Below are 27,882 nucleotides of genomic sequence, written 5' to 3'. Positions count from 1 at the left end.
GGAAGGGCTGGGAGACTGCAGGGTTGGAGGAGGTACCGGTCGGAGCTTGGTCGGGCTGGATGGGGGGTGAGTTATCGGTCGGCTGGTGGTGAGGTGATGTATTCTCTTCCCTTGTTATTTCCTTTATCATTGTTATTATTGGTGGTAGCAGTAGTGATTTGTGTTATACCTTAGTTACTAAACTGTTCTTATCTCAACCGGTGGGAGTTGCATTCTTTTCGATTCTCCTCTCCGTCCCTCCAGGAGTAGGGGGAGGAAAAGAAGGGGGAGTGAGTGAACGAGCCCTCTGCCTGGTTTCAAACCACAACAGTTCTTTTGTATCCCTGACTCCATTAGCTGAGGGGTCGACCTCAAGTCTCCCCTGGAGTTGCTTCAACCAAATTCATGGCTCAAACCTGAACCCAGGACAGTCCTGCACCAGCCCAACCAGCATGGTTTGGGCTCATCCTTGTAAGTGCACTGCGACCTAGCTCCTGAGAGCTCACCTAGTTAGGACACCTAGTAATCCTTGAGTTCAGTGTGGGGATCTGGAAGTATCCTGGAGGGACATCAAAGAAATCTCCTGAGGCAGAGAGATTACACTGTGGCCAGGGTACAGCCCTGTGCTTTCTCCTCTTCTGACTTCCTGGTGATACCAGGGCTCGCTCTACGTTCTCTGCGTGTGCCCTCCAGCTGAGAATTAGCATGCTGGTGTAAGTTGATCTTGAAGAAGTTCTTCACAAAAGCTGGTAACACGAAATACGGCTACTGATTAGTACCTTTGCTGCTAAGATGCAGTACACCCAGGTAGTTATGAATGCTAACCTAGGTCCAAGTCATTACTTAAGTTATTGGTTTCGTATGGAAATTGTTTCCAATAGGTATCTCAAAAAGCAGCATTCGGTAAATAATGAAGGCAAAACGAGCAGCTAAATTTAAATGCAGTTATAGTGGAGCACTTTTCTAAAATTGTTTCTTGATTAAAGTATTTCAGACAATTTTGAACTCAAACCACACCTCAAGTCATAATTCACTGATTAGATGATACCATCAGTTATGAGACTGTCAAAAATCACCTCCTGCTCTAATATATATCAGACAAGTGAAATTAAAATGACTTCTTCTCACTCTCCATCCGTATGTTCTACCCACATACAACGTAAGGCACTAGATCCTCCTGGATTAGTGACCCTGCTGCTGTTGTGGTATCAGCACAACTCGGGCAGACTGAAGGACACAGCGCACATCTTGGCTGGGGAGGTGAGGGCCATGCCGGCTGCCTGGCCCCCAGCACCCCTCTCCGCTTTCCCTGGGCTACGGGAGAGCCACAGGGGCCGGGGAGGCTGGGGTGGCCCATCCCGGCTCTGGGCACACCGCGGCGGCGACGGCAGGGCAGGTCACGCCCCTCCCTCAGGTCTCTGCCGGGCGCTCAGCGGCCGTCACCCCGCGCAACGGCGGCGACATGGCGGAAAGCGGAGGCCGCCGTGCGGCAGAGCGGGACGGCTTGGCGCTGGAGCTGGGCCGAGAGAGGCGGAAGAAGTGAGTGCCCGGCGGCGACGGGGCTGAGGCCCGGCCCTCACCGTCCCGCTGCTCCGCGAGGCGCCCAGGGACTCCCACCGCCTCCCTGCAGCAAAATGGCGGAGGCTGCGGCTTACGGAGAGCGGCGGTGGGTCGGGCGTTGGGTCCCCGACCGCAGCTCTGCTGGGAGCACGGACGGGGCGGTGGGGAGGTGTGCGGTTAACAGGGCACGGTGAGCAAGTGGAATTGCCGGCCAAAGGGTTGGCACTAGCACAAGGAGCCTGGAGAAGTAGGGTGAATAATTTTAGCCAAGAATGGGACTGATACAGTCAAGGAAAATGGGACTGGGCATCGTGGTTTAGCTGCAGTAGGCAGCTGAACACCACGGAGCTGCTTGCTCAGTTCCCTTCCAGCGGGATGGGGGAGAGAATCAAAAGGGTGAAAGTGAGAAAATCTGTGGGTTGAGGCAAAGACAATTTAATAAGTAAAGAGAAAAAAATGAAAACTAGAAACAAACACAAGAAAAACAAATGATGACAAGAAGCCTGGCTGCTTACCAGCACCTGACCAATGCCAATCCCAGGCAGGACTGCCATGGCACACTCCACCACCCCCAGTTTCTTTGCTGAAGATGACATGACATGGTCTGGGATATCCCTTTTGTCAGCTGGGGTCAGCTGTCGCAGCTGTGTTCCTTCCCAATTCATTGTGCACCCCCAGCCTGCACAATGGCAGGTGAGAAAAGGCCTTGGCTCAGCAGTAACTAAAACATCCCTGAATTATCAACACTGTTTCCAGCACAGATCCAGAACAGTACCATACCAGGTACTGTGAAGTAAATTAACTGTAGCCAAGCCAAATCCAATCCACAGAGATTGGAAGCCACGATGGGGTAAGAACAGAAAAAGTCCTTATTTGGAAGCATGCCCTTTGGGGAGAAGAAGGATCAAATGGGCAATGAGGTGCTCTTTATATGTGCTTTCTTCCACAGTGTTGAATAAAACTGGAAAACTGGATTTTGGTCTTCTCTACTATCAGTAAATATCTCTGAAACCTACATGGAAAGTATGGGCATCTCTCTGGTGCAGTTTGCAGAGAATATGAGGACTTGTTACTGGTACCAGTTAGTTCCCTTGCTTAAGCAGCAGGTATTTCAGTGCCCTGATGATTGTTAATGCTTGCACAGCAGTGGGATTCTAGGTTGGGGGTTTTCCCACTTTGCTTTGGAAGTTACACATTTCCCCCGTGTTAAAGAACATGATTGCCTTTTGAATGTTAATGTATTAAAAGTTAGAAAATGTCAGAAGCTCCTGTGCTGCCATAAATCAGACCCTTAATATTTACATTTCCATACCATTTTAAAACGTTCTATTCCATACACATTTCCCCCCCGGACAATGTTTTTTTTTCAGTGTCTGGACTGCAGATCTCTTAAAATTAGTCCTGCAATTGCAGACTTTATAAAATGTTTGTTCACTACTGGAAATGGGGAAAACAATATTAACAGAGTCAAAATGGGTAGGCAGCTTCTGCATTCAAAATGTCACAGAAAGGAGGTTGGACATACCCGCACCAATGTTTAAGCAAATGCCCTTTTACTAAGTCTCCTAAACTCAGTGTGTCGATATTTCAGTTATCCTCTGCACGCACCAAGTCTTTTACTTTGACATGTGAGCCTGATATTATGGGAGTTCAGGTAAAAAGCAGAATGGTATTTGCTTTGTTTCACTGCTAAGATTTTTTTTTTTTATTCTTTTTTTTTAATCAATGAAAACCTTGATTCTTCATGTACCTTAAATTCTTGCTAATCCCTGAGAATATTCTGCAGGATTGGGCCCGAAGTCCATGACATCTTATGAATTGATGACTTATTTGCTGATAAAAGAAAAATATATATTTAATTAAAACCTTTCTTGTGATGGTGTGACCGTAAGAGACTTACTGCTCCAGGTGGATGCTACAACTGTTTCCCGTCTGTATCTTCTGTGTGCAAATAGGCAATACCATTATTGCTGATTTTTCAGAAGTTATTTATTCAACCTGTTAATGACCAGGCTTGTTAGACAGGTACATCTAAACCAGTGGCATGTGTAGTCAATGACACAGAAAAGCTCTTTGAAGGTGTGATTCACCTGACCTACTTTGGCTGGCTGTGCTGGTATGAGATGGCTCATGCCCTAGGAGGTGCCTGTTTCTCTCCATTGGGTATAAGGCCAGCTAAGGGTGGCTGGCTTGCAGATGCCTTCATTCCTTCACAGCCACCTCACCCTTGTTGTCTTTTCACTGGCTTATTTTATTATTGTGCCATTTAGGCAGTTTGCTGACAGCCCACCTACCACTCATTTAACACTGCTGAAGAAGAGTTTTTTACTTCAAAAAGTAAATTGAATCATCTATTGTCTGTAAGGGGTCTATACCTAAGGTACCTGCTGATGCTCAGTGATAGTGGATGTAGTACTGTGAAATCTTTCAAAGGCTTTAATGAAAGTCAGCTTAAATTTGCCTCTGAATTACTGTAATTCAAGATTTGGTACAGGTTTTGGTTGGGAAATGTCATGGCAAATGTATCTGAGAGGGGCAGAAGGCATATAATACTGTGGTATACTTCTTAAGGGACAGAGGTCTTAAAGCCATATATTTATGCATGTCAGCTACTTGCTAATGCTGATAGAGTTGTGTGTTAATTCAGCTTGTGAGATTTCAGCTTCTGTGGCTTTCCTGGCAAGGAAAACTGTAGCATTTTCCCAGCACACTGCTGGCTGCAAGTCTCTTAAGTCTGCAGCTTTCAAAGCTGGATATGCTCTTCCCCGTGGTGCCTTTTGCACTGCACACTATTGTTTCTGCTTTACTTGGGGGTTCTGAAGGCATCTATGTATTTTGTCTTCTACAGGAATCAGTAAAGCTCTGCCACATTATAGAGCTGATGATTTGCCCTGAGCTTCTCCTGTAATTTTTCACTGCTTTCTCTCTCCACTATAAAAATCCCTTCAGGCAGCCTTTTGCCTGATACTTGATATCCAGATCTTGCTAAGAAAATGTTCAGGAAAATGACTTTTATCCTAAATGGCTTTCACTTTCAACTAAAATAACACCTGTACACTGTCTTAAAAAGAAACTTAGCCATTTTTTTTTCTTTTGTAATTTCAATCACAGGCTTCTTATCTGAACTGTGCTTTTTCCTCCTTTTCTTCACAAGAGCTTTCTTATTATGCTTAGTATGCAAGGATGTAGTTAAGTTCCTCTGGTGACTTAAATGTGAGCTTCTAGGATTTATGGTCTTTCTTCTGTGATGACTGTAAATTGCCCATTGACATGGGAAAGATTCATGGGCCTTGAATATGTCTGATTATGTTTAACATCTGTGAGGCTGCACATAAAGTCACACCACAGTCCCTCTAAGTACAGACCAAAGTCTCTGGGTAGGCAGAGATATACAGTTGCAATAGATTCACAGTAACAGATACATGGCATGACCATCACTTTCTGCCACGATTAGAAATAACTCCACAAGTGCAAAATACTCTGATATGTTAAAAAGCTGAAGTATTTACCAAGTTGGTCAATGTCATTTATTTCTGCATCCCTTCTCTGTCAGTGTAGTGACTGTAATTTACTGCATATACACTGACTAAAATAGTGAGGTTTCACCCTGGCTACTTCTTGGGTGCTGTTGGAGTATTAAATGGTTAATAATAGTTATATTTAAGGAAATAATAGATTCAGTTGACAAATGAAAATAAGACTTTCTGTCAGTGTAGCAAGTTGTCGTGGTTTAAGCCCAGTCGTAAATCAGAACCACATAGTCTATCTCTTACTCCCCCCCCCTTCCCCCCTGTTCCCGGAGGGATGGGGAGGAGAATCAAAAGAATGTAACTCCCATGGGTTGAGATAAGAGCAGTCAGTAACTAAGGTATAACACAAACCACTACTGCTACCACCAGTAATAATAAAGATAAGGGAAATAACAAGGGAAGAGAATACAACTGCTCACCACCCACTGACCGATACCCAGCCTGACTGAGCAGTGATCTAGCCCCTCCGGGTAGCTGCCCCCAGTTTTACATCCTGAGCATGACTTGCTGAGGTATGGAATACCTACCTCTTTGGCTAGTTTGGGTCAGGTGTCCTGTCTCTGCTTCTTTCCGGCTTCCTCTTCTCACTGGCAGAGCATGAGACTCAGAAAGTCCTTGATCAGACTAAACATTACTGAGCAACAACTGAAAACATCGGCGTTATCAGCACTGTTCCCAGGCCAAAAGTCAAAACTGCAGCCTTGCACCAGCTACTAAGAAGGAGAAAAATTACTGCTACTGCTGAACCGAGGACACAAGTACAGTCTGATATCTGACAATTTATCATTTCTGTATGCATTTTCATCAGGACAAAATATAAGTGGAAGTTGGCTGGCAGTTTTGCTAATGGTGCAGAAGGAGTAATAAAATCTAATGTAGGAAATGTTGTATATAGTCTTGGAATGGTAGCAAAGTTTAAAACCTGAAAACTTTGGATTTAAAGAACTCATTGTTCCTGTGTTATCCTCTACATCTAAGCACCTAGTTAAGATCTCTTTGAAAAATAAAACACTTTTTTGATACAGCTCAGCTCTAGTTACAGCTTTGTGTTTCATTTTCAGTGTTATTTCCTTCAAAAATCTGATTTTAGCACTCACTGTCATCATAATTCCTTCTTTTCCAAGCATAGTGAGGTTGAGAAAAAAAGTGCTTTACAGAAACCTTATCTGTTTGTATTGGGATGATACCAGCAGTGTAGTAAGATTTTTATTCCTAGCCATCTGCCTCTTTCATTAGCATGGGAGCAAACAGGGAGCAGCAATGGGATTTTCTTTGGTTTTCCTGCATCTAAACTTTTTGACTCATGTGTTCCAACTCCCACACCCTTTTTGTCTCCAGCAAGTTAACTAGCTCTTTCATTATTTTTCTGTTTGTGTCCCTTCTATCTAATTTAACATTAGTAGGGATAAAAATAGTGATGGAGCAAAGAGGGAGACCGAGTTCTCCCCTGCTATTTGAGATCTCAGTGTAACTGTGCTGCAGTGTGTTTCTTGCACTGAAAACTTACTTGAATTACCTTACATTACTTTTCTGTACATTTCTTTGCTATTTAAACTCTTCAGCCCTCCATATATCAGGCATACCTCCTCTGTTTCTTAATATTTGTTGGTTTGCTTCTGCTTCTGCAACTTTCAGTTGCAATCTGATGTTTCAAGCTATGGGAATGTCACCAACAGAACGTGAGGATGAGTGCAACAGGTGATGCCATTTCTCAGTAATCAGCTCCATCGTCAGAGCTTTAATTTCTCATAGGCTAATGAACTGCATCTTTAAAAGCATTTTTCATTATGAACATGTTCAGAAAGAGATGATCAATGTTGACATGGAAGCTGTCCTTTAAAACAGAAAAAAAACGCACAACAACAACCCACCAGAAAATAGGGCAGCACAAAGACTTTCTCTCTTGCATGCTTTATGAACTAGGCTATGATTCAAAAGATATCTATCATCATATTGGTATTGTAAAGCATTTACCAAATGACCTTATTTGCAGAGTTGTATTTGAAATACCTCAATTTGGGCACTAAAACTGAAGGCACCCAAGAACCATTGACTGTTTTTTCAAATCTTGGTCTTCTAAACTTAACTTCAAAGGACAAACCCACAAACTGCTGTTGTGTTGTGATGCATTGTGTTTTGCTTGCACCTATGCTGGCAGGAATATTTTTCCATAAATATCTCCAAAGAGGTTGTTGGCATAAATATTGTCAGTAATTTAGTCAGCAGAATGTTCCTCTTGGTGTGATCGTAGAACCACAGAATCATAGAATGATGGATTGGAAGGGACCTTAAAGATCTAGTACCAAATCACCTGCCACAGGCCAGGACACTCTCCACTAGACCAGGTTGCTCAAAGCTTCATCTAACTTGGCCTTCAACATTTCCAGGAAGGCAGCCACAGCTTCTCTGGGCAACCTGTTCCAGTGTCTCACTACTCTCACAGTAAAGAATTTCTTCCTAATGTCTAACCTAAATCTACCCTCTTTCACTTTAAAGCCATTCCCCCTTGTCCTGTCACTACGTGCCCTTGTAAAAAGTCCTTCTGCAGATTTCTTGTAGGCCTCCTTTAGATATCGAAAGACTATTACAAGGTCTCCCCTGAAGCTTTCTCTTCTCCAGGCTGAACAAGTTGCCCAGTGATTCACTGTAGCCCTGTAAACTACTATTCTACCATTTACAAGGATGAGAGTCGTTCAGCACATTGTCAGATGTGTGCAGATGAGTTGTGCTCTCATCAAAGTCCTCTGCTAGCTTCCACTTCTGGTCATACCTTCCAAGGCAAACGAAGCCCAGTTTCCATGATCCTTGTCAGCTGTTTGGCAGCCCAACCAGTACATGGAAGTAATCAATGGGCACAAATGTATTTCCGCACAAGATTAAGGTACTGAAAAAAATGGCTTTAGCTCTTGTATATTTTTGTAACACTCATCTTTAATCACTGGCTTTCTTTTCTGATAGTCATAATGCGTGGTGTGTTTTGGTTGGTTTTGCTGTGGGTCCAATTTAGAAAATTACTATTAAACATTGAGCAGTGAGTCAAAATGAAGAATTTATTCAGAATTTCAAATGGCAGGTCTCTCAGGCACCTTCGTGTTTCAGAAAACTCCAGCATAATCTTTGCTCATCTTTCAGGTGAAAAATGAAGGCCAGTGTCCTCTCTATATTTAATTCTCATGATCTGCTAGACAATTGTTAACTCTTAGGAAATTTTGGTCTTCTTTTTCTTAATAGAAATAATTTAATTCACAAAGTAGAAATGCTTCTAATTTTTTTTTTGAGGCACTGTAGTATCCAGAGGCAAAATTACATTAAAAAACCCCATGGGTAAGATGGTGCAATGACATGAATGACCAGTAGATACTTCAGCTTGAAATATATTTGATTTATTCTTTTTAATTTTAATAATAAGATTAATGCAGTAGCCAATTTATTGACTTCTCTCAATGCCACAGGCAAATGCTTGAAATCTCAATATCTGAACTGAGAAACACTGTCACAGAATTGGAAAAAAGACTTAGCAGTGTTGAAGATGAAGGTAAGTGAATTACACCAGAGTCTTGCTGACTGAGTAGAAAACTAATTCGTTTGGGAAGGCCTTAGAGAGATACATATTTTTATTTAGAAATTTTAATTTTCCCTTTTCAAACATGACTGTCATAGGTGAGAAGTTGCAAATGTGAAATTAAGAAATGCTGCATGCTACCATGATAGTTTTTTTTGGTTAATTATTTATGAAATTATGAGCAATGTGAATTCATTAAGTTGGTTAATATTCTGGCCACAGTAAGCCCAGTGAAAAATTTCCTTGATTTATATTTTCAAGATCTTTTGTATGCAAAGATCCTCATTATGAGGATTACTAACTGGAGACTTTCTCCATCTCCAGAAAAAGAAATGGGAACAGAATTTGAAAAAATGCTAACTTTTGCTTGAAATGGCATAAAGTAATCTGGGAAATAAAATAAGCTGTATTTGTTTTTAAGGTAATGAATGGAAAACCAGATGCGAGACACAAGTAGAATGGAACAAACATCTGGAAAGGCAAATTAATATTCTTCAAGACGCGATGGAGCTTATTTGTAGAAATCCAGCAGGTAGAAACGGGCTTTTGTAACTGTTTTTCAATAAAAGTAGTGATTATATGTTGAAATTATATAAATGGAACAAATTTTCTGCTTATTTGTAGATAAATTGTCCACTGTTCACACCTTTGATCAAATGTCTGTGGTGAGTACTTGTCATGGTGTCATGTGTTTCAGTTTGTGCCCATTGCCTCTTGTCCAGTCACTGGGCACCACTGAGAAGAGTCTGGCTCCCTCTCCTTCATTTCCGCCCATCACATGTTTATACATAGTGATAAGCACCCCCGGGCTTCTCTTTCCCAGGCTGAACAGTCCCAGCTCTCTCAGCCTCTCCTTATGTGTCAGATACACCAGTCCCTTAATCATCTTTGTAGACTAGCTGCTTATGCTTACACAAGTGTTTCCATGTGACACTTTTGTGCTTCAGATTCTGAAGATTAATGGGAGTTTACTGAGCCTAGAAGAGGCTGCATGCTCTATTAATGGGAATGATAATCTGTTGTAAGCAGGGAGTGAATAATTAACTACTCTTTCTGATCTGATTCATGGCTTTCAGATAGTAAACATTCTTGCCATTTTTACTACTGTCCTAAAAATCATGGAATTTTCTAGGTTGGAAGAATTTTATTTCCTTTAAAAAAAAAATTAAAAACCTTATTAAAAAGAGAATAAAATCTTTCCTTTCCACTTTCCTATTTCACAGAGTTCATTTCACATCTGAGATTATGTTTGAAGAGAAGTCTTGAAGAAAGAACATTGATCTAGAAAATTTACAATATGGTCGGCTTCAGACAATGTTATTCCTGTCCACCTGTAAGAGGCAGACACAGACTGACAAGCACACTTAGAGTATCAGAAGTCATTATTTTCATCCAATTGCTAGCATTCTGTTAACCAATTCAATTACACCTTGCCAAGCATTCCAAGAGTCATTACCAGGGAGATAATTTCCTTTACCAGCAGCTGGATCACACCAATCCAGTGCATTTCTAATTCTTGCTGAATTCCTCCTTCTTGCCTGTGGTTCTAAGAGGTTCGATTACTGTTCCCATAAAGGAAAGAGTGTCATCAAAGCTGGAAGATTCATGCTGCCAGAAGGAGTCTAGTAGACAATTTGGAGAGTCCTAGGCTTAATGACACCTAGGGAAGTCTGGAGCGTATGTGCCACACCATAGGTTTTTCTTCTGAAGTTTGAAGCCCTTCCTTCAGCCTTTCAGCTTAGAATGAATACAGTCTTGTGCTTGTCAGCCTCGGGGAAAAAAGTGCTTGGGGATTTAGTGAAATGTTTCATTTTTCCTTGTTATGATTTTTGAGAGCTGGAAAGAGGAGAAGAAAATAGATGTGTTTTTTGGGTTTTGCTGTTTTTGTTTCACTGAAGCTATCAGAAAAGTCTGTGTACTTACAGATATTCCTGGAGAATGTAGAGCTGCTTTTTTCTTTTAAGAGATAAAACTCTGGTTAAAAAAAATGCACAGATAATTTTGTGGTGTTTAACCATATAGGTTTATCCAAATCCTTTTTATGTTTTTGAGAGTTGTTCAAAAGAGTAGGGGTGAATATTTAGCTTCTCCACAGATGAGAATAAAGAGCAGATGTGGTGAGTGGGTGTAGAAAAACAAAGAGCTTTGCAGCCAGTCATCAATCTACACTTGCTGAAAGTAAAAATGCTGAGAGTTGGTATATATAAAATCGTCTGTGTGTGCTAAATCAAAAGTACACTATGATATCCAGCTTTCAACTTTCAGTTGCATACGAATAGGAATATATTCCTATATAAATAGGAATATATATTTGCAATGCATATTGTGTATGAAAATTTCTTCACTGAAAGGGTTGACAAACACTGGAACAGCCTGCCCAGAGAAGTGGTGCAGTTACCACCCCTGGAGGTATTTAAAAAATGTATAGATGTGGTGCTTAGGGACATGGTTTAGTGGTAGACTTGGCAAGTGCTAGGTTAATGGTTGGACTTAATGATCATAAAGGTCTTTTGCTACCAAAACTATTCTGTGATTCTATGATTCTGTGATTCTATGAAGCTCTGTGGAAAGAGCAAAGTGATTCCTCCAGCAAGATGGTACAATTTCTATAATATGGCAACAGGAGATGGTAGATTTTTTTTTCGAGCAACATATTTAGAAAATTTAATAGTATTTTCAAGTCTTCTTAAGGTATGTTCCCAAGGAAATTAGAATTATGCAGTTAGAGTTATTAGACAGACCTCTAATATTTATAACTTCCTAAGCAATTTCAGCTGCATTTAACAGAGGAGATAACTCAAAGATACTGAAGAGATTAATCTCACTCAGCTAGTCATTTATGGTCCTACCCTAGTCAATAGAAGGAAAAAAACCTGTGTCTGTAGAGTAATTCATCCCATTGAGAGATAGGTAGCATAAAATATTTTCTCCATATCAAGCAATACAGGGAAAATAAAAAAAAGATTAGTCATCAGGGACCCTGGCAGTCAGCAACCTATAAAAACCTGAATGAAAGAGAAGAATACAAATGCAAATTCTGGAGTGATGAACAAGGAAGCACAGAGGATTTTCTGTGTTGATAGATTGCAATAATTGTTGCAGATGGCTTGCACTGTTTTGCTTTAGAAATAAAATCTTACTGATGAATGATTCCTTGCTATGAAAACACCCCTATACCATTTAAATATACAATTATCATTCTTAAGGCCTTATACTGACTTGAGGTAAAACTTTCTTTTTTGTTGTTTCAAAAAAATAATGTAGGTGTCACTTGACTGTAAATGTAGAACCAATACCTTGAACACACAAATTTTTTACAGCCAGGGTTTTGAAAATCATTTTTGTGTACTGAGGACAGATTAAAAATAACCTAAACAGTGACAAGCACAAGGGAGTTCCAACAGTGATAACTGTTTAGTCAGCAATTTCCTTTATGTCCCAATGAATAATACAAATGTCATACAGTACTTCAGAAATAATTACAGAAGGAATGCCTTCTCTCTGAAGTATAACATGATGTGGATTTACTTGCCTCTTAAACAGGTTGCATTCATGAGCATTTCTTCATGAAATGAGTTTTGGTGAAATACATGCTCTTTGCTAAGTGTAATTTCCCGTATAAGCAGAAAAAAAAATTATTCCTTTCTCTCCCACCATTTCTGCAAGAAAGAATCCCTAGATAGCAGCTTTAGTATGCAAATACTGAAAGGCATACTGCAAAATTAGTTCAGAAGAGCACACTCCTGATAGCATTGCCTTAGCAACGCTGTAGTTAAAATTAGCCAAAGAACCAAGGTTGCTGTCATAAATCACCATTTTCAGGAATGTCCAGCATCATAGCTGGGAAAATTGTGACATTAAGGGCCAGATACTTGTTTTGCATAGCTGCCTTTCTGAGAGCACAGTGACTACAGAGCTGAGACCCTCACACAGCCACCTCAGGGTTTTTTCTGTCAGTTTTAAACTCAAAGCAGAATGTGTGGCAGTGTCACACTGGAGAAGGCGTTGGCAACCTGACAGGAGGGGATCTTGGGTTTATGAGAACACATAGTAAAGACTTTGTATTTCAGTAGGTGTTAATAACTGCCTATAGGGAACATCAGCACTTTATAATGGCATAGGAAATGTTTACAGCTCTCCTAGCAAGTGACTGTCAAATGAACCTTTTTCTTCTTGCTGGATTAAGTCACCAGTAGCTTTATGGGAAGAAGAAATCAGGTATTCTATCTTTTAATGAAACTGAATTTTGGAGTATTTTGGAGAAAGTTCTATAGTCTGATCTGACTGCCCTAAGCTGTATCCTACCTCCTCACAGACTTCCCTTACCTCCTTTTTGTCAGGTGACCTCAGACAAATATTTTGGATGTTTCCAAGAGACCTTTTTGATTTGCATTTGTTATGTTGGCATTAGTTGTTCCTCCTGGTGGTGTCACACAAACCAACAGGCTATTTTACTCAAATCACTTTGTGGTATTCCCAGAGGCAGAATACACTTTGTATTTCAAAGAAAACAATCAGGGAAAAATCTTGCAGTCAGGTGACATTATTATCAACTGGCTGTTTTCAAGAATTCCTTAGCAATTAACTGGGACCCTGCAATATCGTCCAGAAAAAAAATGTATAAGGAAGCAATGTCCAGCCTTTTTCAGGCCTACCGGGAGATACACTACATGAAATGTTTCAGAGTCAACAAGTTGCTCTGTTAATCTGAACCACAGCAATGGAGGTATCTCTTTTAAGTTCCTCCTCCCCAAGCCAGCAAGTAACCTCTATGAGAGACCAGAGACCGGATTACATAAGGATTTAGGGTAGCAGTGTTCCACACCTATTACACTGAAGGAGCCTGAACTTTTCACCAGGTCGCCAGGCTGATTTCTTTTCACTGAACATTGCCAATGTCTGGTGTGAAGAAGACATTGCACGCGCGTAGTTCAGCTCTCGATCTGGTTTCAAACACAAAGATGATGCTAACCACAAGGGGGCACTTGGCATTTAGACAAGTACAGGAGCCTTTCTTCGCCTGTACTGAAGCCCTTCTAGGATCTAGCATATGTACATCTCGAGTGCATATTGCTAAGTATTTTTTATGTGTAATTTTTGCAGTTATATATTTATAGTGAGTTTATCAATATAAGATTAAGCTTAATTTTCAAATTAAAGCTGTGGTATTGCTTTTTGCTCTTGATGAGTTTAAAATGATCTGTTGAAAGATTCAGTTAAATCAGCTGATGAACATCAACTCCTAGTGCTGGAGGGAAGGGAGGTTATTTTCTATACAAAACTTCATTTGATTTAAAATGTCAAGTAGAATGGATTGTGAAGGCTTTCTGTGTTCTTGGGTTGTTTTTTTTTTTTTCTACAGGACTGACAGATATATTGCTTCTGTTCTAACTCATGAAGAAATTTAAAGAGGATTAGAGCTGAAGCAGGTTGCCATAAGGATCAATAGTCTACATGAGCTGAGCTCTTATGAAAGCAAGTTTGAGCCTCCTGATGATTTGTCACCTTGTTTGCTGTGAAATGATTCCCAGAAATTGTCACCTCTATTGCCACTTGTAGCCAGACAAGGAAAGACAAGGAAAAATCCAGAAGGAGAGCAACTTATGTGGGTGGCCTTAAAATTCAGCTGCAGTATCATTCTGTATAATTTGATTTTCTGGCAAGTGTTAAGCCAAATATGTAACTTCAGTCAAATGAAAAGGAAATTGTGTGAAAAAAAAAGAAGAACTGGAGAATTGGTGTTCCCTTTGTGTAACTCTGGACTTTGCTCAGTGCTGGATGCAAGACTTAATATGTCACTGCTCTGAGAGTGAATCTTGCTAAGCCCTGCAAAATTCCACTACATAAAGAAAGTATTCATTTAAAATCTCTGTGTGTCTTTTAGCTTACCAGCTTGCTCAGAGTGGTTTGACATGGACGACTTACTGAAAACTAAGGATCTTAAATTTGGGTTAAGTGCTTTAGTCAGCTTCTGTCTCCTTTTCAGGAATAAATTGTCCAGCTATTCAAGGCTTAGTAGAAGAACCTGCAATAAATCTAAGTTAAAAAAAAAAAAAACAAACCAACAAACATTTCAATATTCGGTTAAACCACTTCCAAAAAGCCTTTTTTTTCTGAATTTATCTTACTAGTTCATGCTAGAGTTTTGTTAGTAATTTCTTCTTCTGGTTGAGTGCTAAATAGCTGGGAGACTCCCGCCTCTGCCCCGGTTCTCTTGAGCTCTTACTGGTCCTTGCTTTTTGAACTGAGGCTTTTCTGCACTCCAAGAACTCTGCTACAAGTCTGTGTTACTGTATGCCTTAAGCTCTATTTTCTGTGAGCTTTTGCTTTTCTGTTGTTTAAATGCATTAAGCACTAAGCTGATCATACAACCATAAGCATCAATAATTGAATCTGTTTCAGTGAGGTTTCTTTCAGCTTGCTTCCCACAGAATACAGGAAAGGAAAATCCATCCCTTAATGATTTAGCTGCATTTGTATGCTGGTTCTCTTGCTTCTTGATTTGTATTGTGCAACAGCTAAAGACTTCAGATGTATAAGGTCTCAGCTAATTCTTCAGTTGCTGCCTTGAAAGCAGGTGTCAGAGGTAACTTACAACCAGTCCTGGTTAAAGTGGGTCTTTAGAACCTCTCTGAACTTTTTACATTTAAAATTTTCTTGTGCCTGTTTTTGAAATTGAATTTTATAATGTTTGGGGACTGGAGAGGTCTTTTAATTGAGTAGGAATGTCTGTGTCACCTAGATTTCTATAAGAACTTTGGTATTACTGTACTGAGCTCTGCATCCTCAATAAGGTGTGTGCACCCAGGAATGGAAGTCAGAAGGCTGAGTTAGCTGCCTGAGTTTCTCAGGTATTAACTGGGAGAAAGGCAGCTAGATTGGGATTCACAACAGAGTGCATAATAGGGATGGAAAATCAATAGAAAGTTGGTAAGAAACATCCAAGAGCTGTGTCTGCATCCTGCCTCTTTTCCAGAAGTAGGCATGACCTTGTAGCCATCCTCACTTGTTCCTTCTCCATCCATGTAAATTTTGTCTTTCTGACTATTTAACAGTCTGGCTTCAAATATATCTCAGCATTAGTTAAGCATGATGCCAAAGGCACTCTCATGATATGAGATATGAGACTTCAAGCTCTCAGGTTAGTAGAGGACTGAAGTGTAGCTCATCTAATTTCTTTGTGAGTTATTTTTTAGGCTGTTATAAATAAGAGGATTTCTTCCTTATGCAGTGTGGGTCATGCATGCCTCTCAGGTTGTGCCCCATTAGGGGGATGACCATCAGGATGCTTTGCTTTGAGACACCATAAAGGCTTTCAGCAGCAAACTAAGCAGCTTGGTTAAGCGTGTGCTTATAGGCAACCACAACCCAAACAGCTCAGATGCCTACCCAAGTTATATGACAAAACCACATCTGAAGAATTTAAGACATTGCATAGATTGCCTTATTAGCATTAGGATGTTACATTCTGCCTGAAGTGCAATTTAGACTCTAGTCCCTTTGTGATTTTGAGCTTCACTTCCCAATCTGTAAATTGGGAGTAATTTATAACTGGAACAGGCTGCCCAGGGAGGTTGTGGAGTCTCCTTCCCTAGAGACATTCAAAACCCGCCTGGACACATTCCTGTGTAACATTATCTAGGTGTTCCTGCTCCGGCAGGGGGATTGGACTAGATGATCTTTTGAGGTCCCTTCCAATCTCTAGCATACTGTGATACTGTGATACTGTGATAACTTGCTTATTGCACAGGAGAATTGTAAGCATAGGTACATTACAAATTATGAGGCACCCAGATACTATAGGGGTGGTAACCGTATACTTTAGTCACATTATGAGCCTGTTTCTTTCTACTTACTTATAGAAGGAGTGTAGTGCGGTGTCTGTTTCCTTGAGGTTGGATATTTTCCCTGCTCCAGGTCTGAATGAATGCCTCAGCATCTGCACTGGACCAGCTGCATTGGCAGAAAAAAATAGACAGCTCTTCTGAAAAGATTAAATGAAAAATTGTCTTAAAGTAATTTACTTCATAGGTGAAAGAACTCAAAGAAATTAGGTGAGTACCACCACTGAGGAGGTACCAAATTGCTCTATTGTAACAGCTGCAACACCAAGTCTTGCTTCTCATGTAACACTGATGGACAATCTAGTGAGGAAATAAATAGTGGGCTGTGGATTTACATAGAAAAAAATCTGGAGAGCAGCATGAACTTCTGTATTTATTGTATTTAAGCTTACTGTGGTGGTACAAAATATGTTGTAGGTGGTACAGAGTATGTTGTACAAAATATGCTGTCATGTGGTTATAAGCTTATGTGCAGTGAGGTCAAGAAGGCAAAGAGAACTGGTTTCATATCTTGACAGTGCTGAGGCCTTCTTTATCTGTCTTGTTTAATCCTGTACAGACACTGATGTTGCAATGAAATAGCACATGACCCTAGTGGAATTTAGCCAAATCTTCTCTTTAATTGGCAGCTTACTTTTTCTCCTTGAATTGGACAATTGAATGTAGGAGCCTTCTGTACTAGGACAAAGATTTTGTCTGCATCCAAGGTACTTCTGCTTTAATTAGGAAAATAAAAACCCCAAAATAAAAAAAAAAACACAATTCTTTTCATGTCTCCAGAGTGTTTGTTATAGCAAATTAAAATTAATAACAGTTCAGTCATGTGTGAAACGTTTTTGAAAGATAGAGCTCTTCTGTATCTCTTTTTTTTTTTTTTTTTTTAACAGTGAGAGGGGTTATTCTTTCTTGGCAACATGAGAGGTTTTTTTTTTGCCATGGCTTTTGCCACACTCCTGAAAAATTTTGACATTAACAGAAATCATTCCTAAGGAAATCTCAGTAACAGCCAGTAATGTTTTGTACAGAAAGTTCTGAAAAAGAATAAAAGATGCAATTATCTGCAGATGCTAGAAAGGAGAAGACCCAAGATTTCAAGGAGGCAGATGTAAGAGGCAGGTATATATGTTTGGCGGCTATCTGTTAGAAACCATTGGTAGGAATATCACTTTACACATCCAGAAAACATCTTGGTGATGTCCAAAGTCAAGGATATAAGTTATGGACCTGAGATGAAAATGCTCTATGATAATGTCTAGATGTTTTTTTTCATATCTCTAAGGAAGACAACTCCACAACTTTCCTAGGCAGCCTATTCCAGTGCACAGTCACTCTCACAGTAAAAAAGTATATCCTGATGTTCAGAGGGAACCTCTTGTGTTTCAGCTTGTGTCCTCGGTGCTGTCACTGGGCACCACACTTTGCACTCTCCCTCCCGGTAATTATGTACATTAATAAAATCCCCCCTGAGCCTTGTTTTCTTTAGCCTGAGCAGTCATAGCTCTCTCAGCCTTTCCTCACAGGAGAGGTGATCCCAGTGTATTAATCATCCTTGTGGCACTTCATTGGACTCTCTCCAGGATTTCTATCTCTCTCTTGTACTGGGGAGCCCAGAACTGGACACAGCACTCCAGGCGTAGCCTCACCAGGGCTAAGCAGATAGGAAGGATCACCTCCTTTGAGTTGCTGGCAGTGCTTTAGCTAATGCAGCCCAGGATACCATTTGCCTTCTTTGCAAAAAGAGAACATATCTGGCTCATATTCAGCGTGTCCACCAGAACCCACATGTCCCTTTCTATCATGCTGCTTTCCAGCTGGGCAGCCTCCAGCATGTATCGGTTCATGCGGTTGTTCCTCCCCAGGTGTAGGACTTTTTGGACTTCTTGCTCAGTGTCATGAGGTTCCTGTTGGCCCATTTCTCCAGTCTGTTGAGGTCGCTCTGGATGGCAGCACAAGTCTCTGGCACATCAGCCGTTCCTTCTGATTTGGTGTAATCTGTAACCTTCCTGAGGGAACACTGCGCCATATTGATCCAATCATTAATTGTCCTGGGTTTAGGAGTAGCAGTCAATTTTTCTCCTTCTTGGTAGCTGGTGCAGCGTTGTGTTTTGACTTCAGCCTGGGAACAGTGCTGATAATACCGATGTTTTCAGTTGTTGCTAAGTAATGTTTACCCTGACCAAGGACTTTGTGAGGCTCATGCTCTGCCAGGGAGGAGGGGAAGCTGGGAGGAAGCAGAGACAGGACACCTGACCCAAGCTAGCCAAAGAGGTATTCCATACCACAGCACGTCATGCCCGGTGTGGGGGGTAACTGGGAGTTATCTGGAAGGACACAGGCTTCTGGGTCAGATTTGTTTCTTGGCCGGTGGTATTGTATTCTCTTCCCTTGTTATTTTCTCTTATCATTGTTGTCGTTGGTGGTAGTGGTGGTGATTTGTGTTGTACATTGGTTGCTGGACTGTTCTTGTCTCGACCCGTGGGAGTTGCACCCTTTCGATCCTCCTCCCCATCCCTTTGGGAGCGGGGAAGGGGAGAGCCCCCGGGGTGGGGGGTGGGGGGGCCTCGATTGCTTCCAGCCCGGCACCACTCACTGGGAGTGAGTGAACAAGCTGTCTGGCTAGGGTTTAAACCACGACATTAATGAAGATGTTAAACAGGACCAGACCCAGTATTTGCCCCTTAAGGCTTAAATTAGGCTTGGGATTTTTAACTCTTAGTAAGCATTCATAAACTTTCTGAGAAATAGATCATATATTGATGCTAGACTTCTGGATCTGAGTTTTGCATGATAAATAGGTAAATATTTATACATTTATAAAAAAAAAAAAAGGGGGGGGGGGAGGGAGGGGGAAAGGGTGAGGAGTATTTGGAGAGTCATATTATTTTACTTTCCATGTTTACCAGGAAAATATGGAGAATAAAGATGTTGCAAAGCACTAAGGTTGGGAGAAGAAATAACTTAAGGAAATGGTCAGGTAATCAGTACAGAAAGTGAAAGGATTCAGCTATTCTGTCTAGAGAGATGCTTGAGTTAGAAATTTTAAAAAAGAAAAAAATCAAAATTCTGAAACAGACACTTATTTTACACAATGGACCTAAGCAGACAAATGGAAGACTCTGACTAGCTTGTAATGTAGTAACTTTGATAATGAAATCATAAGGGGATAACAAGATTATCACTTCCACTACACAGCAAGCAAAGAACTGTCCTGTCCAGTAACCAAAAATGGACTTACTCTCCCTCATCCCAACTGTAGACAAGGCAGATGGCTACACACCTAAGACAGATAGTGTCCCCACAAAATACTGCATTATAGTCAAGTTTTTATGAGTTAACTTTGACATCCCGTATGCCTCTTCAGCCAGTCAAGGAGCTCTCTTGGCAAACTGTTTGAAAATGGACGTGCAGGTGACATCTGAAATCTTCCTCCTACTGAAAATGAGCCATGAGAGTGAACCTTGGTCAAAAGTAAGGAGCAGTTCTGCCTAGTCACCACAAGATAACTTTGCTAATCTCTCAAGGAACAGCAGTGTGGAAAAACATATCTATATCATTTAACACAGTGGAAATGTGTAGCACGTAACTGATAATTGTAGCATATGGTTAGTTGCTTTTGTTTCTGCAGTGTGCCAGTCAGAACCATGTAAACAAAAAGTATACAAAAAGCAAATTAATAAATATCATAAGGCTTGAAGAATAAGGACTATGGTGATAATATCTTTATACAGAACGGAAATATTTGTAAAAGGCTGTTTTATTTACTATAACCACAGCGTTCCTTAAAGGAGGTTCTCAAACAACTAGTAGAAGAGAAGAAAAGTCTCCAGAATCAGCTAAAAGACAATGAAGTTAGACTGGAACAAGAAGCAAAGGTTCGTAATCCCCGTATGCCTCTAATCTAGAAAAGACATTATCTTGTCTGGCAAACAGACAGTGTGTGTGGAATACAAAATAGAATAGTTCCACAAAATATGTCACTGCAAAAAAAGCTCTGCTGTGTATTTGTTTCTTCCTGTATGATTCAATTTTTAAAATATTTTGCTTCTTATATGCCTTTTTATAAGTGTAGGCTTACCGCAAAGCTAACAGTGAGCGGCGCATGTACCTCTCAGAGATCTTACAGGTAAGAAAAATGTGTGACTCAGTAACTTAAAAATCATTATGATTTCTTAATATAGCAACAGTATCTGTTAATACCATAAGGTCAAAGTCTTTTATCACTTCATATCTGCCAAATCCATTACAAAAGCTTCTGGTTGCTTAGTCTGGAGATTAAAAGATTCAGGGGAGACTTCATCGCTCTCTATAACTACCTGAAAGGAGGATGGAGAGAGGAAGTAGCTGGTCTCTTCTCTCAAGTTACAAGTGATAGCACAAGAGGTAGCGGCCTCAAGCTGCACCAGGGGATGTTTAGATTGGATATTAGGAGAACTTTCTTCACAGAGAGGGTAATCAGGCATTGGAACAGACTGCCCAGGGAAGTGGTAGAATCACCATCCCTGGAAGTGTTCAAAAACCATGTCAATGAGGCCATCAATGACATGGTTTAGCAGTAAACTTGGTAGTCCTGGGGTAAAGGTTGGACTTGATGATCATGAAGGTCTTTTCCAGCCTAGCTGATTCTATGGTTCTATGATTAAAAAAAAAAATAAAAATCAAGAGCTAGAAATTGAAAGTTTGCTACAGTTTGTTTAATTTTAAATACTTTTTTTGCTTTTGTATCAACTGGAGTTTCATTGTTCCCAAAGATAATCAAAGTGCCCTTAACTGTGAAAGCTGAAGCAATTTCCTGGTACTTCCTTGCCCATCCATTAGTCACAAGACTGCTATGATAGTTGAATGTTTCAGTTGAAAAGAACAGAACCAAATTATTAGCAGTAGTGACACCTACCTTAAATAGCAGTTCCTCCTTTTCGTATTTCTAATTTTTTTCTTTTAAAGACAAACTAGCCAGCCAGCTCAGACTGACAATACTGCACATATTTCAGTTAGATTTGTAAGATAAGGGATGAGATACCTTGTTTTGGTGAAACCAGAGGTTAAATTTTATTGCTGCAAATTATGTAATATGTAAAAGTCAATACTAGAAACTGGAGAAATCAGTAAAGGAATCTGTAAAGATTTGTAGTACTTCTTACTCTGAAAGTACTCTTAATTCCTGAATAATACAAAAGAAGTAGCTTAGTGTGATACTCAAGAATGACTGTCACTGCATCCCTGTCATGGTTAACTGAGGTGAAAGGCTGTAATTAGCAGTGTTTCCATGTGTTTGCACTGTGGGCAATTGATTCTTTCATGTTGTTCATTGCTGCTTGGGGAGATATGAGAGAATTGCTTAAACTAACTTTCCAGCATGAAACCAAGAAAAAGCCTGGGAAATACCCAGCATAACTGTTAATATCTTTGCATTAGCAGTGAAACTGCGAATGGCTGTAGAAAGAAGGTAGGAAATAAAAGATTTTTAAGTAGTTCCTGTTCTCAATGTTTTAATCTTTCAAAAGTACAGCTAAGTGACTATAAGTTGTTTTGGGTGTTTTTTCTCATTCGGAGAAGTATGTTAGAAATATAGTGCTTCTTCATTGAAAAAGTATAGTTGCAGGCAGTATGACAAAAATATGCTAATTGAAATTACATATTCTCTGATCATCCGGATTAATAAATAATGGTATTTTTGCACAGTAAAGGATTTTGGCTTGTGTTCAATTCCCCAAATCAACAAGGCATCAGTATAATACATGCTTAAAGTATTTCATGGCAGTAAGACTGTAGTTGGTCAAAATTAGTTTGAAGATATTTTACTTCCTTAACTGTGGCTAGGATATAACTTGCTTTGTAAAAAATTGGCTATTGCAGACCTCAGCTACACTTAAAATTGTTAAAAGGCAAAAAGCAGATGCTCTGACTGGTGAGGGAGACAACCAGATACTGAGGTAAATTTCCTCTATATTCACTCTGTTTTCTGCTTTTTTCTTTTTTTTTTTTTTTTTTGCTAAGTATTATGTTTTGATTATCAGAACTGTCTGTTCTTGGTAAATATCACTGAGCATAATCCTACTGACTTGGTATTAATATATTTTTTTCTACTGCTTTTTAATCAGTTTTATTTAATACTGAGTATGTTGCAATATTGAAAGTACATATATTTAAGTGGCTTTTTTGAAATTTTACAATACCTCTGATGTTCTTTCAAGTTATGCTAACAATGTTTTTTTGTTTGATTTTTTTTTTTTTCCCATATTACTGCAGAGTTGGGAGCAACAAGTATACCCTGTAGTCCATTAAGAGTAATTCAATTAAATAAATGTCTTGCTTGGTCCTTTTTATCCAATGGAGATTTTAAGCTTTTTGTGGATGGAAATGTTAGTGATTTTAGATACAACATATACAGGGTTCATTGTTTAACAGATTTCTGTTTGGCAATCTGGGTTAGAAATTAAAATTTGAAAAAAGCCCACCTGTTCTGGGCTATATAAAAAAAAAAAAGAATTTCTGATTGTAGTGTTTATGAGTAAGCTTGAAATTGGAAATTTATTTTGTAACAGTACTGCAAACGGTAAGAATATAGAGTATGAAGAATAGAGGGAATCACATCAAAAGTGTCTTAGACCTAGTATCCCGCCTCCAATGGCCATAAGTAGATGGCTACAAAAGTGTGTAAGCAGGCGGATATAGTATTTGCTTTTGGAACTCTCCCAAATGTTTCTTATTTGGAGATTTCCTGAGCTCATATGTCTCTGTGTATTTAGTATCTCACACTAAATACATTTCTGTGAATCCACTTACCTATATTATTAAAGTGAGCATGCACAGTATATACTGGGAACATCTGAGAACGTAATGAGTAAATCATAAGCATGAAACTGTGTAGACGTATTTGCTTACCAGCTTTATCCTTTCATTCTGTGTAAGCAGAGAATCGCAGGATTTTATGAATTGGAACCATGGATCTTCATGCTCCAGAGGATAATATTAGTAGAATATGAATTATTGTAGTACAGTATGAGTTGAAGTCCATAACTGAAGTTTCTCAGTACAGAAAAAAGCACTGTATGGGTCTGAGGTACCCCATATATAGCCAGTGTTGATTCTGGGCCCTGTGATGTTCAACACAGTTCATGTGGAGAAGGCCAGGAAACTAGAGAATTCAGTGTCTCTGCTAGGGGAATTCAATGTCTCTGCTGGCAGATTATCAGGCAGATACTGAGATTTGCTGAGGGTTAGCAGTGGCCTATGATTATGTTGGGGTTTTTTTGTACTTCGTTTTAGTAGACCATTACTTACCCTGAAATCATATGACTGTGTTTCTGTAATTTCTTTTGTGTCAAATAAAAGAAAATAAAGTGTCCTGTAATTGCTGGTCTCAGAAGAAGCATATTGTGACGAAATATCCCCTTTCAAGCCATTTTCTCTCAGTGGATTTTTTTTCTTAACTTTTCAAAGTACTTTATGCACATGAATGGAATTATTCATTGTTTAAATTGTCCTTAGTAGCAATGTATTGGCTTTGCAGTCCAGTTTGGAAAGCACTGTCTTTTATAACCGGTGACTTAGAACTTTCAGGTCAGACTTTGGTCTCAGTTAGCAACATGAAGATAAAAATGGGGATTTGACACAGTTTGGAAGTACTAGAACATAAGTAAGCAGCCCTTGATCGTCACAAGGTTAGCACAGTCATTATTATATTATTCATTTTTAATTATGTCTTGATTTACAGCCTGAAGTTAGTTCATTCAAGCTGACATTAATGAGAAATTATTTCATTCAAATAAGAGAAGAGCTGCATGATTGAAAGTAAACCTATTCTTGAGAATAATTTGAAATTTTTCTGTCCAGAGTTCTTATTTATGTTGGCTTTTCAGAAAATGCCTGTCTTTATTGGATTTCAAACCATACTAAGAAACTATGATTGTTTAAACTATACAGGTGTGGAAAACCCAACCTGTATATTAAAGCAACACTGAAACACTTTTGCATGGTAATTGTAAACACTAATTGTTGATGCATTCAGCTTCTTGGCCATCCAAATATAGAAGCCAAGTGCTGCAGAGGTTCTTTTTATGGCATTTCACAGGGCAGGAAGAAGGTAGGCTAGCTGACAATTAGGAAAAAAATGGATGTTTTGATGACTTATGTCTCTGATGCAATCTGAGTAGCCAATTTAATGTCATTCTGAGCACCTGCTGTTATACTGAGGCATACAGCAGGGCTTATTAGCTCAGTTTGAACATAGCACTGGCTGCAGCTGCCTGGCTTCTCAGGGATTCTGGACTCCCTAAGTCCAGATGGTTTTGATTGGAAGAAGGTTTTGCTGCCTGCAGAATTCCACACAAACGTATGCTGTCTGTTTGGCCCAGCTCTACAGTGTGCTATGGATCAATTAAATAATCATTTATGTATATATTTATTTATATAAAATCATTCTTGTTTATAATGATTTTGAGTAATCAATTGATTTGAATTTAAATAAATCAATTATTCAGCAGACTGGGATCTTGGGTTCTGATCATTCAGGCTCTTAGTAGAAGTAGTTCCATGTGCCTTTGGGGGCTGCTTTCCCATTAAGACCGTGACTGCTTGTAAGAGCTGGAACAAACGATGTGTCAGTATCAAGACTAGTGAGCCCTAGGGACAACTTTGTTGCCCATTTGCCTAGAAATTTGAAATTTGCACAGATAATTTCATCACAGCTTCTACCACCTAACAAAATATTTCTCTGGCTATAATCATGAATATAATGATGTGATTTTGTGATGTATTTTCCTTCAGGATGCCTTTATTTAAGAAGGACATTGAAACCTAATATTTTGCATGCAAAGTGCTCTCTGTCCACTATAGCGATGAACAGGGAGAGAAAAAAATGTACATTGCATAGGATGCTGCTCGATCATGAGAATGACCCTTCCTGGAGATTTGTTTATATTCGCATTGATTTCTCTTCGAAGATCAAGATGAAAATGCCTCTTTTAGGTTTCATGTAGATGGAGTATATATCCATGATAAGTACCACATCAGAAGTCTTCTGGTTCATGGGCTCAAAAGCATGGGCCTCCAGAGTGGAATACCTGCAGAGAACTGTAACTACATCTACGCAAAGTGTTTTTCCATTTCCTAGTGTGGATTATGTACCTAACGCAAATGTCTCCTTAGCCAGTTATCATCCTATTTGTGAAAATGTTTTGTATTCTGCTCAGGTTCTTCAGATGCCATCATTTAGGTAACGGAAGCAGTCAGGAATGATGAGATGAAGATTGAGTTTGTATTGAGAATAATTAGATGCTCTGCTAGCCTGCAAACCCAGAAATATACATGTTTCTTCCTCTCTCTCAGATTTATTAATTCATAATAATAATCAGTTATGCAAATATAAAAAGCATGCAGATTTCTAGCAGTTAAAACTTAGAGGGAATGTAACACTTGATGGTTAACTTCACTCATTTTATTTCAGAGGGAGATACAGTGTTCCAGGAAACCCGAAGATGGTTAATTCTCAAAAGGGATCGATTAAAAAGACTGTAGGAGTGAAGCAGATTCCAAAACTAAAGCACTGATTTAATGTTAATGCCAAAAACTTCCAATCACATGTTTAAAAATTTAATTTTACTGAAAGTATCTAAATTGAAAATGAATGTATTTATGCCTTTTTATAATACCAAACCCAGATTGGCATGTCTTCTTGGCAGCCTTAATGTGTTTCTTCTGCTTGCCATCTTGGTTCTGATGATCTCTTTCCATTATGGTAATTCTGTGTGTCAAGAAGTTAGGAACCTTGGAGAACATTTATTTTCTTTGTACACTAGGTAGGTCCTTAAACTCTTTGACTGCACAGCAACCATTGAAAACAAACAAGCCTGTAACATTTCTGACCTCTCAACAAAGAAGAAGAAAAAGGCAGACTGATGTAACCTGAAATATTGTCTCACCACCCAAAAGAGTAATTTCATATAAAATTGCATCCAAGATCATAACCATTCAGTATAGGCAGCACAGAGAGCCTCTCAAGTAGTCTCATGATGGTAGAGCTGAACATGCCTTTCATTTGGATTTTAAGAAGACTGACAGCATAGTTTACTATTCAGCTTGATTTTTTTACATGATACCACACAGTAGAGTTCCTTTATAATACAAAGTTGGTTTATATTCCATGAGCTTTCTTCTGTAGCAGAGGAAACAAAACACTTCCAAATGTAACTTTTTAAAAGCTGGCTTGCCACAGACCCTGTGTTGACCACCTCTTTCTGTCTGCACAGTATAAAAGCACAGCACCATTTCCAGCTACTTCAGGCACTAGTAATGAGTATATATGGAAGGAAAATTGAGCACTTTTTATTAAGGATTCTTCCACAAGAGCCTATCATCTTGTGGAGGGGTTGTTTCTTTTAAACACTATATATACATTATATTTCCTGATTCTCGTATGTTGTTATTTGAAATTTGAACTCTCCTATGAAACTTTGTGTCCACAGTCTGGGTTCCATAAAAACCTCTATGTATTCTTCAGTGCCACTGATACATGTATTTTTATGGTCCAAAATAGTGACAGTCCTTAAAGTCATCCCTTGAATGAAGGTAGAATTGTATTTTCATTCTTAAGTGTGCATTTATTATATTCATTACCTACATTTTAGTCATTAAACTTCAGTAGAATTTTTTTTAAGTGGTAACAGGAAAAATGTTTTGGTAATGAAGCTTTGAGCCTCTGGGTTACATCTTAAAAGCTCTTGGCAGAGCAAATGGTTTAGAAGTGCTTGACTGCCTTTTATTATTTTTAAGAGCATGCCTAGCATTTTGCAGTACCTAATAAAGCTTTTTGATTCTTCAAGAGCAGTACTAATAGTTTCTTATTACTGGCAGCATTACAGTGGGGCTGTAATTAAACACATACAAAAAGATCACTGATGTCATTCTGAAATGAAGAGAGAAAAGACTGGTGGTATTGTACAGCATGTTCTGTATGGAAACCCCATTATTTTTTTCTCTTCCATAGTATGAGATTTATTACAGATATTTCTTATGTTGCCATGATGCACCTGGTACCATTCTTTCATAAGCAGGGTGGTCTGCCCAGCCAGTTTTTTCCTCCCGGTCACAGTTAAAAGCATAGCACAGCTGATGAGGCTAGCACTGCTCTGCTCCTGCTTTTCACATGGAAAAATTCCAAATTTTGATTGTGCTGGCATTTGTCATTGTGGAGGAGGAGAGGGGAAAAAAATCACCATAATGGTCCCACTGGCGTAGAAGACAAAGGACATCTGCAGTAGTGAAGATTATCCAGTTCCTGGATTCATGCAGCAGACATTTACTGCTACTGTCTCTGAATTGAATGTTAGTCAATGCACTCAAGCCTGGCCCCAGAGCACCTCAAACTAACTGGGAACATTGCACAAATATGGCAGAATGCATTTTTTCA

General features: G+C 39.4%; 2 protein-coding genes across 6 annotated transcripts in view; both read left to right on the top strand.

Annotated features, from left to right (window-relative positions):
* The window catches only part of SPART (spartin), a 148,876-nt gene that overhangs the window by 15,316 nt on the left and 105,678 nt on the right, over nt 1-27,882 (top strand). The gene's annotated exons all lie outside the window — the stretch shown is intronic.
* On the top strand, nt 1,177-26,342 carry CCDC169 (coiled-coil domain containing 169). Of its 3 annotated transcripts, none has more exons than XM_057410455.1 (8): nt 1,177-1,239; nt 8,522-8,604; nt 9,053-9,163; nt 9,256-9,296; nt 20,249-20,347; nt 20,545-20,598; nt 22,329-22,405; nt 25,921-26,342. In XM_057410455.1, exons 2-8 carry the CDS (start codon nt 8,526-8,528, stop codon nt 26,021-26,023), a joined length of 564 nt encoding a protein of 187 aa, XP_057266438.1. In that variant the 5' UTR covers nt 1,177-1,239; nt 8,522-8,525; the 3' UTR covers nt 26,024-26,342. The 3 variants fall into 3 exon arrangements, with proteins under 3 accessions (XP_057266438.1, XP_057266437.1, XP_057266436.1); XM_057410454.1 differs by lacking the exon at nt 1,177-1,239 and adding an exon at nt 1,442-1,518; XM_057410453.1 differs by lacking the exon at nt 1,177-1,239 and adding an exon at nt 7,759-7,950.

This window comes from Pezoporus wallicus, unplaced genomic scaffold, assembly GCF_028554395.1.
Source record: "Pezoporus wallicus isolate ANWC-B61680 ecotype Strahan unplaced genomic scaffold, APGP_CSIRO_Pwel_v1 contig_1876, whole genome shotgun sequence".
Lineage (NCBI taxonomy): Eukaryota > Metazoa > Chordata > Aves > Psittaciformes > Psittacidae > Pezoporus > Pezoporus wallicus.
This window is presented reverse-complemented; position numbering and strand designations above follow the sequence as displayed.